Genomic DNA, 21,053 nt, shown 5'->3' with positions numbered 1-21,053 from the left:
GTGGCCTAAATTAATAATAAAAAATATTTTTTAATGCCACATCAGCATCTAAATTAAAAAAATTAAAAACTCTCATAAAAAAAATCCTTAAATAAAAAAATTAATTTATTAATTCTAACTAAATAAAAAAAATTAAAAACTCTCATCAAAAAAAAAAAATCAAAAACAAATTTAAAACTAAACCCAGCAAGAACAACAAAACCCAGCAAGAACATAAACCCAGCAATATCCTTTGAAGGTTGTGAGCAAAGAGAAAGTGATCCAAGTGGGTATGATGGAGCACATCAAGAGAGAAATCTCGGTGATGAAGATGGTACGGCATCCAAACATAGTCGAGCTCCACGAAGTTTTGGCGGGCAAATCCAAGATCTACTTCGCCATGGAACTCGTCCGTGGAGGCGAGCTGTTCTCGAAAATCGCTAAGGGTCGGCTTAAAGAAGACGTGGCGAGAGTCTATTTCCAACAGCTCATCTCCGCCATCGATTTCTGTCACAGCCGCGGTGTCTACCACCGAGACCTCAAGCCTGAGAACTTGATCTTAGACGAAGAAGGTAATTTGAAAGTCACTGATTTTGGTCTCAGCGCTTTCACTGATCATTTGAAGCAAGATGGGTTGCTACACACAACATGTGGCACACCGGCTTATGTGGCGCCAGAGGTGATTGGAAAGAAAGGCTACGATGGTGCTACAGCTGATCTTTGGTCCTGTGGAGTTATCCTGTTTGTTCTTCTAGCTGGGTTTTTGCCATTTTAGGACAATAATCTTGTGGCCATGTATAATAAGATTTACAAAGGTGACTTCAAGTGTCCACCATGGTTTTCTTTGCTAGGTTTAGTTCTTTCTAGGTTTTGTTGTTCTTGCTGGGTTTAGTTTTAAATTTGTTTTTGATTTTTTTTTTTTTGATGAGAGTTTTTAATTTTTTTTATTTAGTTAGAATTAATAAATTAATTTTTTTATTTAAGGATTTTTTTTTATGAGAGTTTTTAATTTTTTTAATTTAGATGCTGACGTGGCATTAAAAAATATTTTTTATTATTAATTTAGGCCACGTGGACATTAGTTTATTATTTTTTGACTTTGCCGTTTGCCACGTCTGCAATATCCGTTTCTGATGTAACGGCAGAGACTAAAATGGAAGCGTTTTTCAGGAGAGGGACTAAAAGCGGTAAAAAAAAAACTTAGGGACTAAAACGGAAATCGACTGAAAATGTAGGGACCAAAATGTGTTTTTCGCCTTTTTTTTTTTCCACTCGAGCTACTCATAATTAGCTTGGTTCATTTAAAACCTGAGTTAGATATGGTAGGATGGAGAAAAAAGATACATGTGCCGACCTTGTACAATGAAGGATTGATGGAGTTGGCCCCACTCAATTGGGACCAATGTTTGGCTTAGTTATGTTGAGTTGGGTACTTATTGGATGAGTCTAGATATTGGATTGTCTTCCAGTCAATATTGCTTCTTAATCTGAAAATTTTGATAATTTTAAAGTGATCATATTTTGTCTGGCACTAAGCAAAAAAATCATATTTTTGTATGACATTCATTTGAAACTCATTGGCTCATGTGTGAATTGACATCATTTCTTTTGCATCACTGACTAATTACTTGAATGCTTCTGATTCTTTTCTCAGGATTTGTTTTCAATTTGTTGTGGACACAGATGTGTCCAATCTTGAAAACAAGTGAATTGATCTCTTTGATGGGGGCACTGAAGGATATATGGGGAAGATAATGTCTTGCTAGCATCATGTAAGTTTACAAGTTTTTCGCCAACGTGCAAATTTTCAATGATATGTCTCTACTCTTGACAGCCTTTCATGCTAAAATAAGAATTAATTATGGGCTTAAACTTCTTGATGTAATGCTTGGATGATTAGGGATACCTGATAAACACATTTCTAATTTTTTGTGGATTTGTTTCGGAACTTTTCCAAACAGAAATATTTATAATACTTTCTATATCAATTGAAAAGATGCCAAATTCGCATACCTCATGGTGATGTTGGTTTGGGTAGCTACTTTAGTGATTGAATTCAATGTAATATGCATCACAGATGAAGTTTCCGTGGATGGCTGCTATATGTTGGTGCAAGTAACTCTTTAAACCCTTAAATACTTGTCTAATATGAAAATTTCACTCTCTCATTTGCATCGTTAAATCAGTGTTACAGTAATATTACGTGTCAACTACTTTTTGATGGTTCCGAAATTGTAAATTGCTGTTTCTAAAGTAACCAATTCACACTTTTTAAGTTTTATCTGGAATCATGCCTTGTTTGATGTTCATATACTTCATACCAATTTATGTTACTACAAGTACTTTATATGTTGAATGTTTCTCAATTGTGAAGTATGTTTGAAGCTGAGGCAGTGGCTATATGTTTGCAGCCATGACAAATCAAGAGCTAGTAGATACTGGAAACCAGATGATGGACGAGACTGATCAAGCCATATTGAGAGGTCAAAAAAGGTTGGATTATCTCTGATGATGATTTTGTTATGAAATAAGTTTGTTTATTTTGGTGAGTTGGAAAGGGAAAAGTTTCGTAGGCTATTTTGAAGTGTGATCATGGTTTCCTCTCACTCTTATCTATTTCCTCATTGTGGCATTGCTCTTCCTCATTGTCGTTGGAGTCCTAGCCATCATTATTGTTAAGGTAATACTTTTCTTCCATTTTCTTTTCCGTTAACAAAATTTAATTTTCTAAATATTTCATTTTTATGTTTCAATTGGGCCTTTTATAAGCAAGTTGATTCTAGGGTGACCTTGTTTGGTTAACCTTTATCTGCTTAAAAACTGCAAATACTTTTATAATGCCAAATGGTGTAGTTAAACGTAGTGAATTTAAAAGTCATTTTTTGCTTATGCAAATAAAAAGCAAGAACAAACTAATTCAGTATATTCTTTTCTTTTAAAAAAACAGTTAACAAAAAAAAAAAAAAAAAGATAAAACAAGTACCTGTGGGTGTAGAAGAGCTTTTCTTTTCTTTTTTTTTAAGCTAAAGGAAAAGATTTGTCATTACTCATAACAAACTTAGAGCACTTGCATTATCTCATTAAAAAATTTATGTCCATTTTTATGTAAGAATCTACTTTTTATTTTATGCAATCATTTTTTAAAAACACCAATATATATCAGATTATCTATTCTATAAGTTATTTTGATATAATATTCATTATTCATTTATTTAAACACTTTTTAAACACACCCACAACACTCACACACACACCAACCAAAAAAAGTGGATTGAGAAAACAAATAAAATATGTCTTTACACATTAATAGTAGTCATGTAAATTTATACAAGTACATAGCTGTGAAAAAGATATGTATTTATGCTATTTTGCATTGACTAATGCAAGTGCACTTAAAAGATTAAGGACTAAAATAAAATATTTAAAATATAATGATCATTTTATTGATAATATGATAGTTGGGAGGGGGATTTGAATCTTCATTTTCTTAATAAGTAGTCTAAAATTGAAATTAAAATGAAATGTAATGTGAAATAAAAATTTAAAAAAAAAAAGTGATGTGAAATTTTTTTTAGTTGGTCATATATATATATATATATATATATCTAAGCAATGTTACACTACTTAATAACTTGTTATAAAATTCACATTTTGAAAATCCCATCATTGAATTTCATGTTTTATATGTTTTTAACATTCTTGCCAATTTTCATGTTAATTGGATGTTATTTACTACTCGATCTATAAACTCATCTTTTATGCATTATTTTAAACTACAAAAATTTGAATTTAAACAATTGAGGGATGATATTGCTATTAATCTTTGATCACTATGAAAATTTACAAACATGGAGAATATATGAAGATAATTTAATTTAACAATAGATTTGTTAAAATTCACATCCAATTAAAAAATATTAAATGGTGTAACATTACTTAGAGATACACTAGGTGTACCTTAAACCCAATCATATATATATATATGAGTTTGATTAATGTATGCCCAGGGACGAAGCTAGGACTTATAGTTAGGGGACAACTTTGTTGCTAGTTATATATGGTGGCTGAGCTACTGAGGTGTTTTTTTTGTAAATTAATTCTGCAGTACACTCAATTCTAACTTTACACAAAAACACACTTAGCAACCTAAATTTAGACTAAATGTTTTGATCATGGTCCAATATTACACATTAAAGTTCTAATACATTAGTTCATAATTCCTTAGAACCTAACAGCATCAACTCAAAGTAGAGTTCTTAAAAATACAAAAAAATTAATAACCTAAAGCAGAGATGCAAGAAAAATAAAAATAAAAATCCAACAAAAAACAATAATTACAAAGAAAGAGAGCTAAGGAAAGGAGGAAGAGTCACTAGATGTGAGTCCCCAAACCCTAGTCCAGTTAAACAGGGAACTAGAAAAGAGAGCAAGCATTTGGTCCTCAGATCTATCCAAATCCTCAAACGTCCGCCGATTGCGTTCCTTCCAAATACACCACCATTCCCACTATTCCACCTTTTCTTAATAAGCAAAGGAAAAATAAATAAAATAAAAAACTCTCTTACACATAAAAACCAAATAATAAATCATATGTACAATAACTATATTTTTCAATAAATTTAAGACCCACCCAATTTGCAATCTCACACAATTTTACCACATGATGAAATTATCTACTATAAGTGATCCATAACTTTTTATAACATTTTAGATGAATGACCACGTTTTTTCTATAATTTTTAATCTCCCACTTCAACAAATTATAAAATTACTTGCCAAAAGAAAATTTAGTGGAACATGGTATTTCGTGCATTTGACTTCTAAATTCTAAAATTGAGTAGGGTTAGAAGCTTTGGAAAATATTGATGGACAAAGTTTCTTTCTAAACTAGTTTAAAGAAAAATGCTTTAAACTCTCACTAAAAAATTAACATGACTGCATATTTGAAAATCTAACAATTGAATTAAATGTTCTTTATATTCTTAACATGCATGTCAAATTTTTTTTAAATTTAATATTATTTACTATTTGATCCATAAGCCTATTTCTTATGCATAGTTTAAAACTACAAAAACATGAATTTAGATATTTTCTAGATGAAATAACTATCGATATTTGATTTTCTTAAAAAATTGCAAACATAGAGGATACAATAAGAAAATTCAATCTAATGGAAAATTTATCATAGTTCACTTTCAATATTAAAAAAATAAATAAATAAATAAATAAATAAATAAAGAAGAAGAGGAAGAGTCTAAAAAAAAAAAAAAAATATGTCCAATATTGAATGAGGTCGATTGGGGAAGTTTCCTCCCTTTTGTTTTTTTGTCAAATGTCCCTTATTAAGTGGAGGGGAAAAAAAGAAAATAGGAAAGAAAAGAAAAGATATTTCTATAATCCCTCAAGTCCTTGTAGCCAGTTTGTTCTTGCCTACCTTATTATAAATATGTGCTTTTTCCTGAGTGCCTAAGCAGTGAAATCAAACTCAGTCTATCTTCACCCAAAAAAAAAAAAAAAAAAACCCTATTGTATCACTTAGCAAAAACAAAAATTGTTGATATTCAATTTGAGCGTTGATTTTTTTTTTTTCCAACTATGTTAGAAATTTCTTCATAGGAATACGATGGATTGAATAATGAATGTGGCCATGTGTGACTTACGAGACCCTTCATTCCGTCAAGCACGTCACAAAGGAACATTGAATGTGGCCATGTAGAGCAAAACCCCTTGACTGCAAGACCATTTTTAATTAGATATTTAGATTTGTGACTATGTAAGCGACAAAGAAAAACTGTTCTTTATTATTTTGGAAAAAAAATTTATTCCTAACTCTAGTTAACGCTAACAAAACACCTTTTCCCACAACTAAATCTAGTATGTTTATGTGTCAATTACTGTTGAATTTTAACACCTTTACGTGAGTGATGGATCGACTACAAAATTTTTAAAAAGCTAAAATCTCTTATTGGTGGAAAAATTATTATGCATTGAATGAATGAGACTCAATTTTGAAGTAAATCACTGCGCACTCTCACCGTGATGGTTACTTCACAAGTATAAGTATTTATAGACAGTGGGAGGCAAAGGTAAGAGTTCAAGTCTCCAGAAATGAGTTTTAAACACATATGCATTTAATTAAAAAAAAACACATATACACTTAGATTAAGTTAAAGTAGAATTTATATATGGTTAATATATATATATATACATATATATATTAAGTAGGACCCACATATTCTCATACATACTCATTATGTTTTTCCAAGTAATTGTAGTGGGCTGTTCTTAACAGTGACGAGGGCCAGTTGCATGTGGAGTCTGGACCTTGATTACGAAGTCCAGCAAACTTTTAATTCAGACATAAAAGTCGAATAAATATGTCCCACACAAAATGTTCGTTTATTTTAATATAAAAATTTATTTCTTTTTAGGCCATTTTTCAAAATCATTCACATAATAATATCTATTATATTTTTATTTTATTAAATTATTAATTTAAAAAAAAAATTAGTTGTTTCTATCTCATCTCATACATCCATCAAACAGCATTCGACAATTCAAAATTAAAACCTTATCAATGCCAATATTGTTAAACAACGACATGGGTTTTAGATGAAGACCAAGAATTTATTAATCTCAAAAAAAAAAAAAAAATTTGTGTCTGCTAATAATAATCAATCAAAGCATTGATTTTTTTTTTTTCCTGCTATGTTAGAAATTTCTTCAGAGGAATACAATAAATTGGAATATCATTAGCAATGGAAATTTAGAAAAAATGAATTAGAACTAGATGTGACTATGTGAGCAACGAATTGCCTTTATTCATTCTTGTAGGTGACCCATGTAATCTGACAAGGGTTGGTCAGAAGTTCATCAATCTTGCAATTCAACCATAACTTTTTTACACGGAAACTTACTTGCTTCCATGATTTCACTTTTATTTATTTATTGGATAGATGAGAGTTAAGTGGTCAAGCACTTCATCCGTCGTATCTTAGCATTTGGGTTCGAGTCGTGTAGAAAGCATTAGCACAGGGATTGACAAGGTTATGAAGAGCAAAACTTTAACTCAGTCACAATGAAAAGTGAATTGTTCCCGATATTCCACCTTCTTGTAATCAGCAAAGAAAAAAAAAAAAAATTTCTTACATATAAAAACCAAAGAAATTATATGTCCCATATCTATATTTTTCATTAAATTTAAGACACCCAAGTTGCAAGTTCACACAATTTTACCACATGATGAAATCATCTAATATAAGTGATCCATCACTTTTTATATGAATGACCACTTTTTTTCTATAATTTATAATCCCCCACTTCAACAAATTATAAAATTGAATGTGAACTTGCTAAAAGAAAATCGAGTGTGAACATAGTATTTGGTACATTTGACTTCTAAATTTGAATAGGGTTACAAGCTTTAGAAAATAATGATGGGCAAAGTTTTTTTTCAAACTAGTTTAGATATTTTGAAAATCTAACAATTAGATTAAATGTTATTTATGTTCTTAAAACGCATATCAAATTTCGTTCAAATTGTATATTATTTATTATTTGATCCATGAACTTATTTTTTATGTATAATTTAAAACTACAAAAACATGAAATTTGGATATTTGATTGATAACATAGCTATTATCTTTGATTTTCTTTAAATTTTACAACTATGGAGGATATAATAAGAAAATTCAATCTAATGGTAAATTTATCATAATTCACATTCAATTAAAAAAATATACATAAGAAGAGTTTGAAGTAAACATTTGTCCAACATTTGTCCATGATAAACTAGTAATAAATTCTTTCAAAAACAATGACTACCCTTGTGGAATATTTCATGTGCTTAGGCAGGTTGATTAACACTATGCCCTAATCCCAAGCTGAAAATCTAATAATTGGATTAAATATTCTTTATGTTGTTAAAATACATGTCAAACTTCTTTTAAATTTAATATTATTTACTATTTGATCCATAAACTTATTTTTTATGCATAGTTTAAAATTACAAAAACATGAATTTAGATTTTTTTTTTTTTTTTTTATGGCATAGCTATCGATATTCGATTTTCTTGAAAATTTGCAAATATAGAGGATGTAATAAGAAAATTCAATATAATGGTAAATTTATCATAATTCAATTTCAATTTAAAAAAAAATAAATAAAATAAGGAAGAGTCTGAAAAAAAAAAAAAAAAAAAAAAAAAAAAAAAAAAAAAAAAAAAAAAAAAAAAACATTTGTCCAATATTGAATGAGGTCGATAGGGGAAGTTTCCTCCCTTTTGTTTTATTGTCAAATGTCCCTTATTAAAGGGAGGGGAAAAAAAGAAAATAGGAAAGAAAAATGAAGAAGATATTTCTATAATCCCTCAAGTCCCTATAGGCAGTTTGTTCTTCCCTACCTTATTATAAGTATGTGCTTTTCGCTGGGCACCTAAGCAGTGAAATCAAACTTAGTCTGTATTCACAACCAAAAAAAAAAAGAAAAAGAAACCAATTGTACCACTTAGCAAAAACAAAAATTGCTAATATTCAACTTGAGCATTGATTTTTTTTTTTTTTTTCCCAACTATGTTAGAAATTTCTTCATAGGAATACAATGGATTGAATAATGAATGTGGTCATGTGTGACTTGCAAGACCTGTCAATCCGTCAAGCACGTCACAAAGGAACATTGAATGTGGCCATGTAGAAAAAAACCAATTGATGACTGTCTGAGACACTCTTCATTACGCTTTTCCAAGTAATTGTATTGGCAGGGTCATGATAGTGACAAGGGTCACTTGCATGTGGAGTGTGGACCTTGGTTTCGAAGTCTAGCAATCTTTTAATTCACTTAATATCTATCTTAAACATAAAAATCAAATAAATATGAATAATGTTAGAGATATAAATTTTTTTATAAAAAATTTTACAAATTGCTAATTGTAAGGACACGATTCGTAACGAACCGCAACGGTGTTGGGCTCGCTCTTAAAAAGGCCCAAACAATATCATTTGTAGAGCATGGGTTTGAAAGGCTAGGCCTTGGTCACCAAGCGGTGGGTTTTTTGTGATCTCCATACATGGTTAAGTCGTCTTCGCCCCTGGAGCCTTTCTCTTGGAGGCGGGCTGGGAGGCTCTGGTTTTTGGCCATTTTTCCCAGCCCCTTTGGCGCGTACTAACTTTTACGTTATATAGTCCTTCTTGGTTAATCCTAACCCTCCATTTGTTGGTCAGGCAGGTGCTTACTTCTATACCTGTCCCATCAGCTGTCCCCTCTTACTTTTTTGTTTAGTCACGAGGATCGAAGTTACATTGTCCAAGCGTCTTTTCTCATTAATCATGATCAGGATGTTGGCCGGTGCATTTAATGCGGAGGGGACGTGTTTTCCTTGAATCTACTTTGCACCGTACCTTCATGTGGGCCCTATTCCACTCATATCCCCTTCGGGAGACTATTTGGGGATGGCCTTTACTATGACGTTGCTCTTCTCATCAAAGTCTTGGAGTGCCGAGGATAGGGTCGTCCTCTGCTGTTCCCCTTAACCCCTCGGCCTTTGATCACTCGTCCTCGGCACACTACCTCCTCAGCACGGGCCCTAAGCTCGGATAGAGCGTGGGCCGGATCATAAACTTCCCGGCCCTACAATAACCCCTCAAAATCCTGCTATCTGACTCCCCGGACGGATAGGAGGGTTTTGATGACATCACATATCTGTCAATGCCTGTCCATCCTTGTCACCTATCGGTTCCCGAGACTTTTTATCTGCCCTAGATACGTTCCCATAGCCATTGGAAGGCGAAACGTGGCCTCATTAAATACGAGCGGCTTTGTGTTTCCCACGTTCAACGGTATGATGAAGATCAAACGGTCGTGATCCCTTGGTCTTTATGGGCGGGAAAATTTGTGCAGTTGCCCTAGAAAGTATAAGAGATTTTTTGGAACGGATCTGTCTCTTCAGTTTTGCACTTAAGAGTTCTAGAGCGTATATTCTGGGTTCATCCGAATTTCCGTCCAAATTCAAGTCTATCTTCAGCACAAAAAGCCTATCCGAAGCGCTTTTCCTCTTTCATGTAAGTTCCCTACCTCCATTAACTCGTGCTTTCTCTTTTCTGGGTTTGTTTTGCATTGATTCCCTTTTTTCTCCCGTCACGGTGTTGGCTTTGTTTGGTAAATCATAGAGATGACTAAATTGAGACTGAGGAAATTAGTAGATTCTGAAGAGGCGATGAATAAGTTCATCGTCGATTATAGGATTCCTCCCAACGTAAGTTTGAAGCATTGTAAGATGGGGGAGTGGTATTATAAGAGGGAAACGGGTGCGGTAGTAATTCCCGTCCTCGCCTTTGTAGAGGGAGGCATGAGAATCCCTATGGGGCCGGTAACGAGGGGTTACCTCAGGCACTTCCGATTAGCCCCCACCCAGTGCGCCGGCAACGTTTTTAGGATTCTGGGTTGCGTGGACGCTTTAAACGAGAAGATGGGGTTAAGACTGACCCACCATGATGTGAACTGGTGCTATAATCTCCAAAAGTTGAAGGGGAAAACCTTTTACATGAAGTCCAGGGACGAAAGGGTTCGATTAATCCAATGCCTCCCTGACTCCAACAAGGGATTAAACAAGGATTTCCTTATCGTCTCTGGTGAATGACACGATGGCAATCCGTACCCCATAGCAGAAGGAGAACCAGGTGGGGTACTGGGAATGGAAGGGCGATGAGTCTTAACGCCACTCTAATCTGATGTTGTTTAGTAACTAACCATGCATGCGTGTTTTTCTTTTTATAGATCCAAACGCCTACCAACGGCATTTTCACTTAGTCAACCGAGCGGACTTGGAGACCGTCTTACAAGCGGTAGTTTTCGTAAATGACAGAGATGGTCAAGTCCGAGCAGCCCACAAAATACTAGGGTATCCTCCTGTTCAGAAGTCATTTGGGGACGCAAGACACGTGATCAGCGCCAGCCGTCCTTGGCTTCCAAAAATTACCGTGGTTGAGACAGGATTTTTGATCTCCCAGGAACCGTCTGTCCCCGGGAACATCCCACAGGCGGGCCCCTCCTCGTCTCATCAAGTAGCAGAGGACGAAGGCGAGCTAGATTGGCCCGAGGAAGGTTTTGGAGTATTTGACCTAGCCCTCCAATCCAAGGATCCTTCTGGTGACATAGGTGACCCAGCCTTGTCCGAGGCGGAATTGTCGTCAGTAGGCACCTCTTCTCAAGCCGAAATGGGACTCAAGAGAAAGCCCCTGACCCCCCTCCTCCAACTCCTCGAGGGCCAACCTGGGAAGGATACGCAGGGAACGCCACAACCCAATGCTCCTTCCCCGCCACCTCGTCCTCAGATTGTCCAGACCAGGTCATCTTCCACCCAGCCACAGCCACAATCCCCCCGCCCCGAACCTCCTGCTTCCTCCCAACCAGCTAGGCCTCCTCGACCTGAAGGCACTGATTCAAAGAGAAAGAGGAGCCCCAAGGGCAAAGAAATCATGGACGGGGGAAAATCTCAATCTTCTAAGGAGAAGGAGGAGGCTCCGCGCACTAAACAACTGAAGATTGGACACCAGAGCAAGGGTAAAGAAACTGAAGTCCAATCCTCTCAAGGCAAAGGAAAGGGGATTGAGGCCCAGTCCTTACCGAGTGCCTGGCTTCCTGCCCCAATGCTTCATGGGGGTCTGCTATTGGAAACTGCATCCATGAGGGACCCTGGAGATGGCGAGGGTGGCTACGTGGCAGATGCCCTAGGGAGAACCATGCTACTCCCTACGGACATGGATGGTCTGAGAAAAATGAGGATGCAGGAGGTCCTCCTCAGTACTAAGAGGTACTTAGGCATGGTAAGGTTTCTTGAAATATAAGACTTTGTTAATTCTCACTCCTGGTTCGTTATTAACTATGTGTTTATTTCCCTTGCCAGGCTCTCCAGGCCACCTATAGGATGGAGGAAGAGGTAAACAATAAGAGTAAAGCGGCCGAGAATGAACGCACCAAGCGCATAATGACCTCGAAGACTCTTCAAGCCTCTGAGGATGAACTCACCAAGGTCAAGGCTGACCTAACAGCTGCTATTCGCGAAAGGGATAGCGTCTCGGCGGGCCTAGCTAGCGCTCAAAAATAGGCCGAGGACCAAACAAAGCGTCTCCTTGAAGCCGAGGATCAATTGCAAATAGTCAAAGATCTGATCGAGGGTTTAAATAAGAAGCTGGTTGCGGCCAAGCATGACAAAGGGGTGGCGGAATATGCCCGTGATGAAGCCCTAAGGGCCAAGCGGGAGGCCGAGTTTGCCAGAAACGAGGCAGAGGTTGCCAAGGAAACGGCCGAGGATGATGGTTATAATACGGGTGTGGCTGAAACCCAAGCCACCCTTAAGGCCCAGATTCCTGGAGTATGCAGGTTTTATTGCTCCCAGGTTTGGGAAGAGGCATTGAAGCGAGCTGGGGTGGATGCTTCATCTGATCTGTGGAAGGCGGAGAACATATTCTACCCTACAGCTATCCGCGAGGCCACTTCCTCTAGCTCCGTGGCTACGGGTGACCAACCTGAGGAAGGGGTCACTCAGTCGGAAGACTTACAGGTTAGCAGCTCTCCTGGCAAAATGCTCAAAGAGGGAGAATCTCAGGATGTGATAGAAATATCTCAGCATACGAATCCTGAGGCACCTAAAGAGACTACTGAGCCCGTGGTTGGCTCTTAGATGTCTAGTGCCGAGGAGCCAACCACCCTTGTCCAGCCCCCACTGGCAATTCCCCTTGCTGCGGTCCCTAAGAGTACCAATACTGACCCTGTTCAGCCTTCCCCAGAAGTGGCTATCCTCCAGGGCGCCAAAGCTGATTCCATTCCGCCTTCCCAGGACATGACCGACGCAAAAATAAAGAAATAGAAACCCTGGCTAGGTTCCGTATTTATTTTCAGTGTAACAATTAACTTATTTCTTTTTCATTTTGAAAACTTTGTAATCTACTGGTCGTTTGAACCTGTTGAATATGTATATATTTGAAATTTTTTTTTTTTTTTTTAGTTGCCCTTATCAATACTTGCTATTGTTTATGAATTCTGAACTAATTTATCTTAACATGTTTGAATATTTGCGCATGCGATACATTTTAACATCATGTTTCAAAACCCTAGCTTACCTGCACCCGCAGAGCCTCAGATTCATTTCTAACCCTTACTCAACGAAGATATAGGCACCATTTTCGATGTCATGCATAGTAGCTAAGTCCTGCTTAGAGCCCAGATAGTTGGTTTCCCCATAGGTTTGAGTTCGAGGATCATACAATACCTTGGGTCTGTCCAAAACTCAGTTTTCTCATCCAAGTAGTTGGTTTCCCCATAGGTTTGAGTCCGAGGACCATACAATACCTTGGGTCTGTCCAAAACTCAGTTTTCTCATCCAAGTAGTTGGTTTCCCCATAGGTTTGAGTCCGAGGACCATACAATACCTTGGTTCTGTCCAAAACTCAGTTTTCTCGTCCAAGTAGTTGGTTTCCCCATAGGTTTGAGTCCCATACAATACTCAGTTTTTCTCCAAGTATCCCCATAATACAGTTGGTTCTGTCCAAAACTCAGTTTTCTCATCCAAGTAGTTGGTTTCCCCATAGGTCCGAGTTTTCTCATCCAAGTATACATACCATACAATACCTTGGGTCTGTCCAAAACTCAGTTTTCTCATCCAAGTAGTTGGTTTCCCCATAGGGCTTGAGTCCGAGGACCATACAATACCTTGGGTCTGTCCAAAACTCAGTTTTTCAAGTAGTTGGTTTCCCCATAGGTTTGAGTCCGAGGACCATAAAATACCTTGGTTCTGTCCAAAACTCAGTTTTCTCATCCAAGTAGTTGGTTTCCCCATAGGTTTGAGTCCGAGGACCATAAAATACCTTGGTTTTGTCCAAAACTTAGTTTTCTTATCCAAGTAGTTGGTTTTCCCATAGGTTTGAGTCCGAGGACCATACAATACCTTGGTTCTGTCCAAAACTCAGTTTTCTTTTTTTGGCATGGGACCTTGGCTTTAGGGGAATTAGCTCCTCGGCCAAGCTCCTAGAACCATCCACGTGATTGACGCTATCAAGCGTAGCCCCTAGTCAAGAATCATAGCCCCTAACGGAACTTTACACTAGAACTCTATAACAAGCTGTTAGAAATGACAAAGGAACTCTCTCGACCTACCGCCTATGCCAACACACAAGCCTTCCCCACAGACGGCGCCAATTGTAAGGACACGATTCGTAACAAACCGTAACGGTGTTGGGCTCGCTCGTAAAAAGGCCCAAACAATATCATTTGTAAAGTATGGGTTTGAAAGGCTAGGCCTTGGTCACTAGGCGGTGGGTTTTTCGTGATCTCCATACATGGTTAAGTCGTCTTCGCCCTTGGAGTCTTTCTCCTGGAGGCGGGCTGGGAGGCTCTGGTTTTTGGCCATTTTTCCTAGCCCCTTTAGTGCGTACTAACTTTTACGTTATATAATCCTTCTTGGTTGATCCTAACCCTCCAATTGTTGGTCAGGCAGGTGCTTACTTTTGTACCTGTCCCATCAGCTGTCCCCTCTTACTTTTCTGTTTAGTCGCGAGGATCGAACTTACACCCTCCAAGCGTCTTTTCTCATTAATCATGATCAGGACGTTGGCCGGTGCATTTAATGCGGAGGGGACGTGTTTTCCTTGAATCTACTTTGCACCGTACCTCCATGTGGGTTCTATTCCACTCATATCTCCTTCGGGGGACTATTTGGGGATGGCCTTTACTATGACGTTGCTCTTCTCATCAAAGCCTTGGAGTGCCGAGGATAGGGTCGTCCTCTACTGTTCCCCTTAACCCCTCGGCCTTTGATCACTCGTCCTCGGCACACTACCTCCTCGGCACGGGCCCTGAGCTCGGATAGAGCATGGGCCGGATCATAAGCTTCCCGGCCCTACACTAATGTAGTGAATAATTATTAATAAAGAAAAAAGTGATATTAATAGTATGTTTAGGTAAATACCAATAAGAAATTGGTCACGTTAACATTTTGTAGAAATATTATTGTAAGGACTTAATTTGTAACGACCCAAATTGGTGTGTTGGGTTCGAACGTTAAAGGACCAAACAATAAATTTTGTAGAGCGTGGGTTAAAAGACTAGACCTTGGTCACCGAATGTTGGTTGGTCATGGTGTTCATGGTAATCGCACAAGGGTGAATCTAACGTATTTAATAAGACTTTTTCCGGGCACGGCCTGAGTGGCTCCGGTCCTCAGATCTCGTCTGAGAAGCTTCATGTTCTTATTATTCTCCCTTTTTTAGGGTTCCATGGCCCAAGAGACGATCTATCCCCCACTTTTTTTTGTTGCTTCCTCCTCCTTTTATACTAGCTTTTCCCCTCTCTCGTACGCCCACATGTAGGTTTCACTTTTTAGGGCTGATACTTGTCTTGTCAGCCCATACCCAAAGTGGTTGGGGGTGGTTGTAAAAACTGAAAAGCATGGCCCTGTCAGGCACAGAGTACTTATGCAATATTGGCAGCCTTTTCCTTGAACCGCTCTTACACTGTACTCGCCCTTTCTTCTGGGAGCGCTCTGAGGGCTGCCTTGGATGGCGTGCCAGTCTTTCATTCTAAATTTTGGGATGCCGAGAACAGGATCGTCCTCAGCTACACCTCTAGGCCATTTGGATTTTCGTTGCACGTCCTCGGCAATATCTCTCCTCGGCTCGGGCCTTGGGCCCTAATGTAAAGTGGGCCGGGATCGTAAACTCCCTGGCCCCACAATTGTAAAAAAGTTTGTAACTGTAGCATTACTCAATAAATATATCTCATGCAAAAATTTCGTTTATTTTAATATAAACATTGATTTCTTTTTCGGCCATTTTTCGAAAACATTCACATAATAATTTTTTTTTATTTTTTTTAAATTTAAATTTTTTTAATTGTTTCTCTCTCATTTCGTACATCCATCAAACATCATTCCACCAATGAAAATTAAAACCTTATCAACACCAATATTCTTAAACAATAACGTGGGTTTTGGTCTTTTGGGTGAAGATTACAAATTTATTAATCTAAAAAAAAAAAAAAAAATTGTCCTTGCTAATAATAATCAATTGAAGCATTAATTATTATCTTTTCCTGTTATGTTAAAAATTTCTTCATAGGAATACGATGGATTGGAATATAGTTGGCAATGGAAATTTAGAAAAAAACGAATGTGGTCATGTAGAGACTAGAGACCCATTAACCGTCATGCATGTCTTGTAGAATTAGAACTAGATGTGACTATGTGAGCAACAAATTTCTAATATATACATGTTAGAAATTTTTTTTATTTAACACCAAATCTTTTGGCTTTTTGAAATACATAATTGGTATTTAATTTTTTCTATTCGAGTTTTGCTAATATTTTATTTCAATTCATAATGTGGTTAATTTACTAGTTTTTCATTCTTTCTCTCTTTTGTTGGGAAAAAATTCCATTTGTGAATAAATTTCAGCAAGTATAACGGAAGCACAACCACACTAGAATACAAAAATTTACAGGAAAAACCCTAGGGGAAAAACCACGAAACAAAATTTCAAATAATTTCACTATATTAAATAAAGATTACAAAACTTAAATATTCAACTTGAGAAAAAAAAAAAAAACCATTTTTTTCTTTTCACACGTTGCTCTCTTTCTCACTGTGTATCTCTCACAATTTTATCTTGCTCTCTATAACTTTTTTCTCTCTTTTGCTTGCTCTCACTCATGCAATTCTACAAGACTACAATGTCCTCAGTCTCACTTACTTGGGACTTCTCTTCACTCGGATTGAGGTCAAGTGCCATACTTAAGATATTGCACCTGATGCAATTATTTTTAATGGCTGAGATTGATAGTTGCAAAAAAACAACTTTCAATTTTAACAATTAACTAAAAAAAGTTAAGAAAAAATTTATCAGTAAAACGTAAAAATTAAAAAAAGTAATAAAAAAAAAATTTGAGACAAATGAGGTGAATTGCACCGGTATTACCCTCTTCACCCTTCTCTCTTCTGCAGCAAATGGCCGAATGGCCTTTTCCTTTATTTCTTCACCTTTTTCTTATTTTCTTCCTTCCACACTCTTCATATCAAGTCACAGTAAATGCAAGCACACAAACTTTGACTTTTGTTCAGCCTACTTCTTCTTCTTCAGCTAATTTTCTTCTTCCTTCAGCGTGTCTCACACGCTAAAGTCTGATTCAGAGACATGGTTACAGATGGTTGGCTTGGACACCTTAGAGACAAGCTCATTAATTGAGCTATTCCATCAAGTGTGGGCTGGAACTCATGTTTGCCACACACTCAACATCTTTTTTATGGTTAAAAATTTGATAGTTGCCAAAAAAATTAAAAAAAAGGGATTATTCGAACCATAGCTCTCATAAAAATAAGCAGACAATACTACTAAATTACAATATTATTTAAATTCAACTTATTTTATTAAAAATTAAAAATATTATAGTAAAATAATTTTAAAATATGTAAATAGTACTGTGAGATTTATTTTTAATGAAAGTTTTGATAAGGTTTGTAGATCCTGTAAAAAATGCACGAAATCCACTAAAAGAATTGAAACGCACTTTTCACAAAAAAAAGAAAATGCAGGCATTGAAAACGCATGAAACGCAGTATCCAAACGCTGCTTAAGTATGAGACCCTTGTATCACTGATACTTGGGTCCTACTTCAAAATTAAGTCTCTTTCGTATGGTGCACAATAATTTTTCCATCAATAAGAGATTTTAGCTTTTTAAAAAAATTGTAGTTAACCTATCACTCACGTAAAGGTGTTAAAATTCAATCAATAATTGACACATAAATATATTATATTTAGGTGTGGAAAAAGATGTATTGTTAGCGTTAACTAGAGTTAGGAATAGAAAATTTTTTCAAAATACTAAAGAGAAAAGAGGGAAGACAAAAGAAATGAATAATAGCAAGAAAATGAGAAAGAAAAGAAAAGAAATCAATTGTCTTGTGTATGTTTGGAAAGAGGGAGAGAAGGAGAAAAGAAAAGAGAATAAAGTATTTCTTTTTCCTTTGTTTGGATTGCAATGAGAAAGAGAATGAAAAGAAAATATATGTTTCTTTTTACTTTTATACCCATATAAATATAAAAGATACATAAAAATTATGAACAAATATCTAACTTCATGTTATATTATGTTATGTATATGAGTTCTATTATTTAAAAACCATTCTCTCCCTTCAATTCCATCCAATTTAGACAGATTGCATATATGTGAACTCAAGAGAAATGGTTTTTTCCTTTTTATTACTTTAGGAAAGGACTACGTATCTTCTCATTTATCTTCTCTTCCTCTTTCCTCCTGCCTTTCCAAACAGATTGTAAATTTCTCTAAATACCTGGTTCCTTTCACACCATAGACCCCACTCCCCACATGGGTGCACGGTAATCCTTGCCGGACTCCTGGCGCCACATTAGCAAAAGACTTTAAACGCACGCTAGCAAGAGATAAACCTGACAACTTATCCCCAGACCATTTAGTCTTAAGATTAAGATACCCAACACTCCCCCTAAGCTCTCAACTGTGTGACATCAATTGCGGTTTCTCAATTCTCATAAAGAGCAAATAAAAAAGAGGTATTGTTTGACTCATCTGATGAAGGGATTACATCAACATAGTTTTTTATTTTTTTTTCTTTCTTTCTCTCATAATTTATGTTCTTTTCAATTCTTTTTTTCTCCTTGCAGATCCATATTGTGATTCAATGGCTTTAAGCTCGTCTTCTTTCCCAAGTTCTTTTTCTATCTCTTCTACCAACCAATGGAAATATGATGTCTTCCTGAGTTTCAGAGGGGAGGACACCCGCAACACTGCTGTGGACTTTCTAAATTATGCTCTAGAACGGAGGGACATTTACACTTTCAAGGACGATGAAAAACTTGAGAAAGGAAAAACTATTAAACCAGAGCTTTTGAAAGCGATAGAAGAATCCAGATTTGCCGTGGTCATTCTCTCAGAAAATTATGCATCTTCAACTTGGTGCTTAGAAGAACTTGTGAAGATTATTGACTGCAAAAAAGAAAAGGGAATGACAGTTCTACCTATTTTTTACAACGTGAATCCATCTGATGTGCGAAAACAAACAGAAACTTTTGCAAATGCCTTTGATAAACATGAAAAACAATTTAAGGAGAAGGTGGGCACATGGAGAGATGCTTTGAATCATGTGGCTGGTATTGTCGGATATCATGTAGAGAATAGGTAATTTATATTTGATATATATTCAGCCGGCCCACTTTTATATATGTAACTCCATTTAAACCTTTAGCAGATCTTTTTTTTTTTTTTTTTTTTTTAAATTTTTTTTATTTATTTATTTTTTTTTATAAATAAACATTAAACCTTTATCAGACCTCATTTAATTTTGTCATAGACTCATGGCCAATCAATTTACATATTTTTATTTCGGGCCGCATAATCAAATACCTAATATCTACCATATTTTTCATGGGACCTACTCATTGATTATCAATTCTTGTTCTCTCTTTATTGCAGCCCTCTCTCAAAAGTTGTCGAAAGCATTGTGAGATTGATATCACATAAATTGAGTTTTGAATTCTCTGAAATTACTGAGGGCTTGTTTGGAATTGACTCTCAACTGGTCGGATTGGAGTCATGTTTAGCTTTATGGTTAAAGGATGATGTTCGCTTTATAGGGATTTGGGCAATGGGGGGAATGGGCAAATCAACCCTAGCTGGGGTTGTCTATAAGATGATTTCTAAAGAATTTGAAGCTTGTTGTTTTATCGATTATGGTAGGGAAGAAGATTTATTTTCACTACAAAAAAATCTTATTTCTCAAATATTGAAAGAAATAAATTTGAATATACAAAATAAACTTGATGCAGAACACATGATCAAGAAAATGTTATCGCGTAAAAAAGTTCTTCTTGTTCTTGATGATGTAGATGAATCAGACAAGTTAAAAAAGTTAGTCAAGAGAGATTGGTTTGGTTTGGGCAGTAGAATTATCATAACAACAAGAGATATGAAGTTGTTGAAGGAATTCTCAATAAATGAAATTTTTGAAGTTAAAGCTTTGAATTATGATGATGCTCGTTGTCTTTTCTTTTCAAAAGCTTTTGAAAAACATGCCCCTGATGAATATTTAAGACTGTCCCAAGGCATTTTAGAATATGTTAATGGTGTTCCTTTAGCTCTTGACATTTTGGGATCTTTTTTGTTTGGAAGAAGTATGGATGATTGGGAAAGTGCGATAGAGAGGCTCAAAGAAGAGCCTATTGAAAAAGTTAATCAAACACTAAAAATAAGTTTTGATGGACTCCAAGCGTCAGAGAAGGAAATATTCTTAGATATTGCATGCCTCTTTAATCACGAGGTGAAAGATTCTGTGAAACAAAAACTAGAAATTCTTGGTCGTCATCCCCGTATTGGATTAAGCATTCTCATTGAGAAATCTCTCTTGAAAATTTCCAATAATGAATTGTGGATGCACGATTTACTAAGAGATATGGGTAGGGATATTGTTCGTCAAGAATCTCGTAATGAGCCTGGGAAGCGTAGTAGACTGTGGCTTTATGAGGACATTGATCCTGTGTTAAAAAACAATACGGTAAGAGGTTATTTATTTGAGCTCATACCATATCTTCTTAATCAGCAAAGTTGAAATATGAATAGTTATACTAATAATATATTTTTCACTTCATGAACTCCTTTTTTATTATTAGGGAACAATGAAAGTTCAAGCCATGGATATCAGGGGAGCAGAGGCATGTTGGCGAGGTTTCACATTTTCAGGAAAACAAAAACGGCCACTTTGGAACCCTAATGCCTTTTTGAAGATGTCCAAGCTTAAATTTCTAAGAGTTCGTAATGTTTTTCCTCAGCATGTCCCAAACCATCTTCCTAATTCTTTAAGATATCTTGAATGGAGTGGTTATCCTGCAAAATCGTTACCATGTTTTCAGCCAAATGAGCTTGTTCAACTTCATTTGCCGCATAGCAAAATTGAATTTCTTTGGGAAGGAATAAAGGTAAGAGTGTTAGTAATTATCCTTTTACATTTCAATAAATAGACACTAGAAAGTTAATTATTCTAAACTTTCTCTTTTCT

The 21,053-nt window shown here is 36.0% G+C and overlaps 1 protein-coding gene and 1 pseudogene across 1 annotated transcript; both read left to right on the top strand.

The window, feature by feature from the left end:
• The first annotated feature begins 238 nt into the window (after window positions 1-238).
• On the top strand, window positions 239-892 carry LOC115972191 (annotated as a pseudogene).
• LOC115970172 (TMV resistance protein N-like) lies at window positions 481-21,015 on the top strand. Its single transcript, XM_031089835.1, has 6 exons — window positions 481-551; window positions 1,634-1,751; window positions 2,391-2,659; window positions 18,667-19,180; window positions 19,475-20,552; window positions 20,668-21,015. Exons 4-6 carry the CDS (start codon window positions 18,684-18,686, stop codon window positions 21,013-21,015), a joined length of 1,923 nt encoding a protein of 640 aa, XP_030945695.1. The 5' UTR covers window positions 481-551; window positions 1,634-1,751; window positions 2,391-2,659; window positions 18,667-18,683.
• Window positions 21,016-21,053: the final 38 nt, after the last annotated feature.

Source organism: Quercus lobata, chromosome 12 (genome assembly GCF_001633185.2).
Source record: "Quercus lobata isolate SW786 chromosome 12, ValleyOak3.0 Primary Assembly, whole genome shotgun sequence".
Lineage (NCBI taxonomy): Eukaryota > Viridiplantae > Streptophyta > Magnoliopsida > Fagales > Fagaceae > Quercus > Quercus lobata.
Note: the sequence above shows the minus strand (reverse complement) of the source record. Positions and strands in the feature narration are given on the sequence as shown.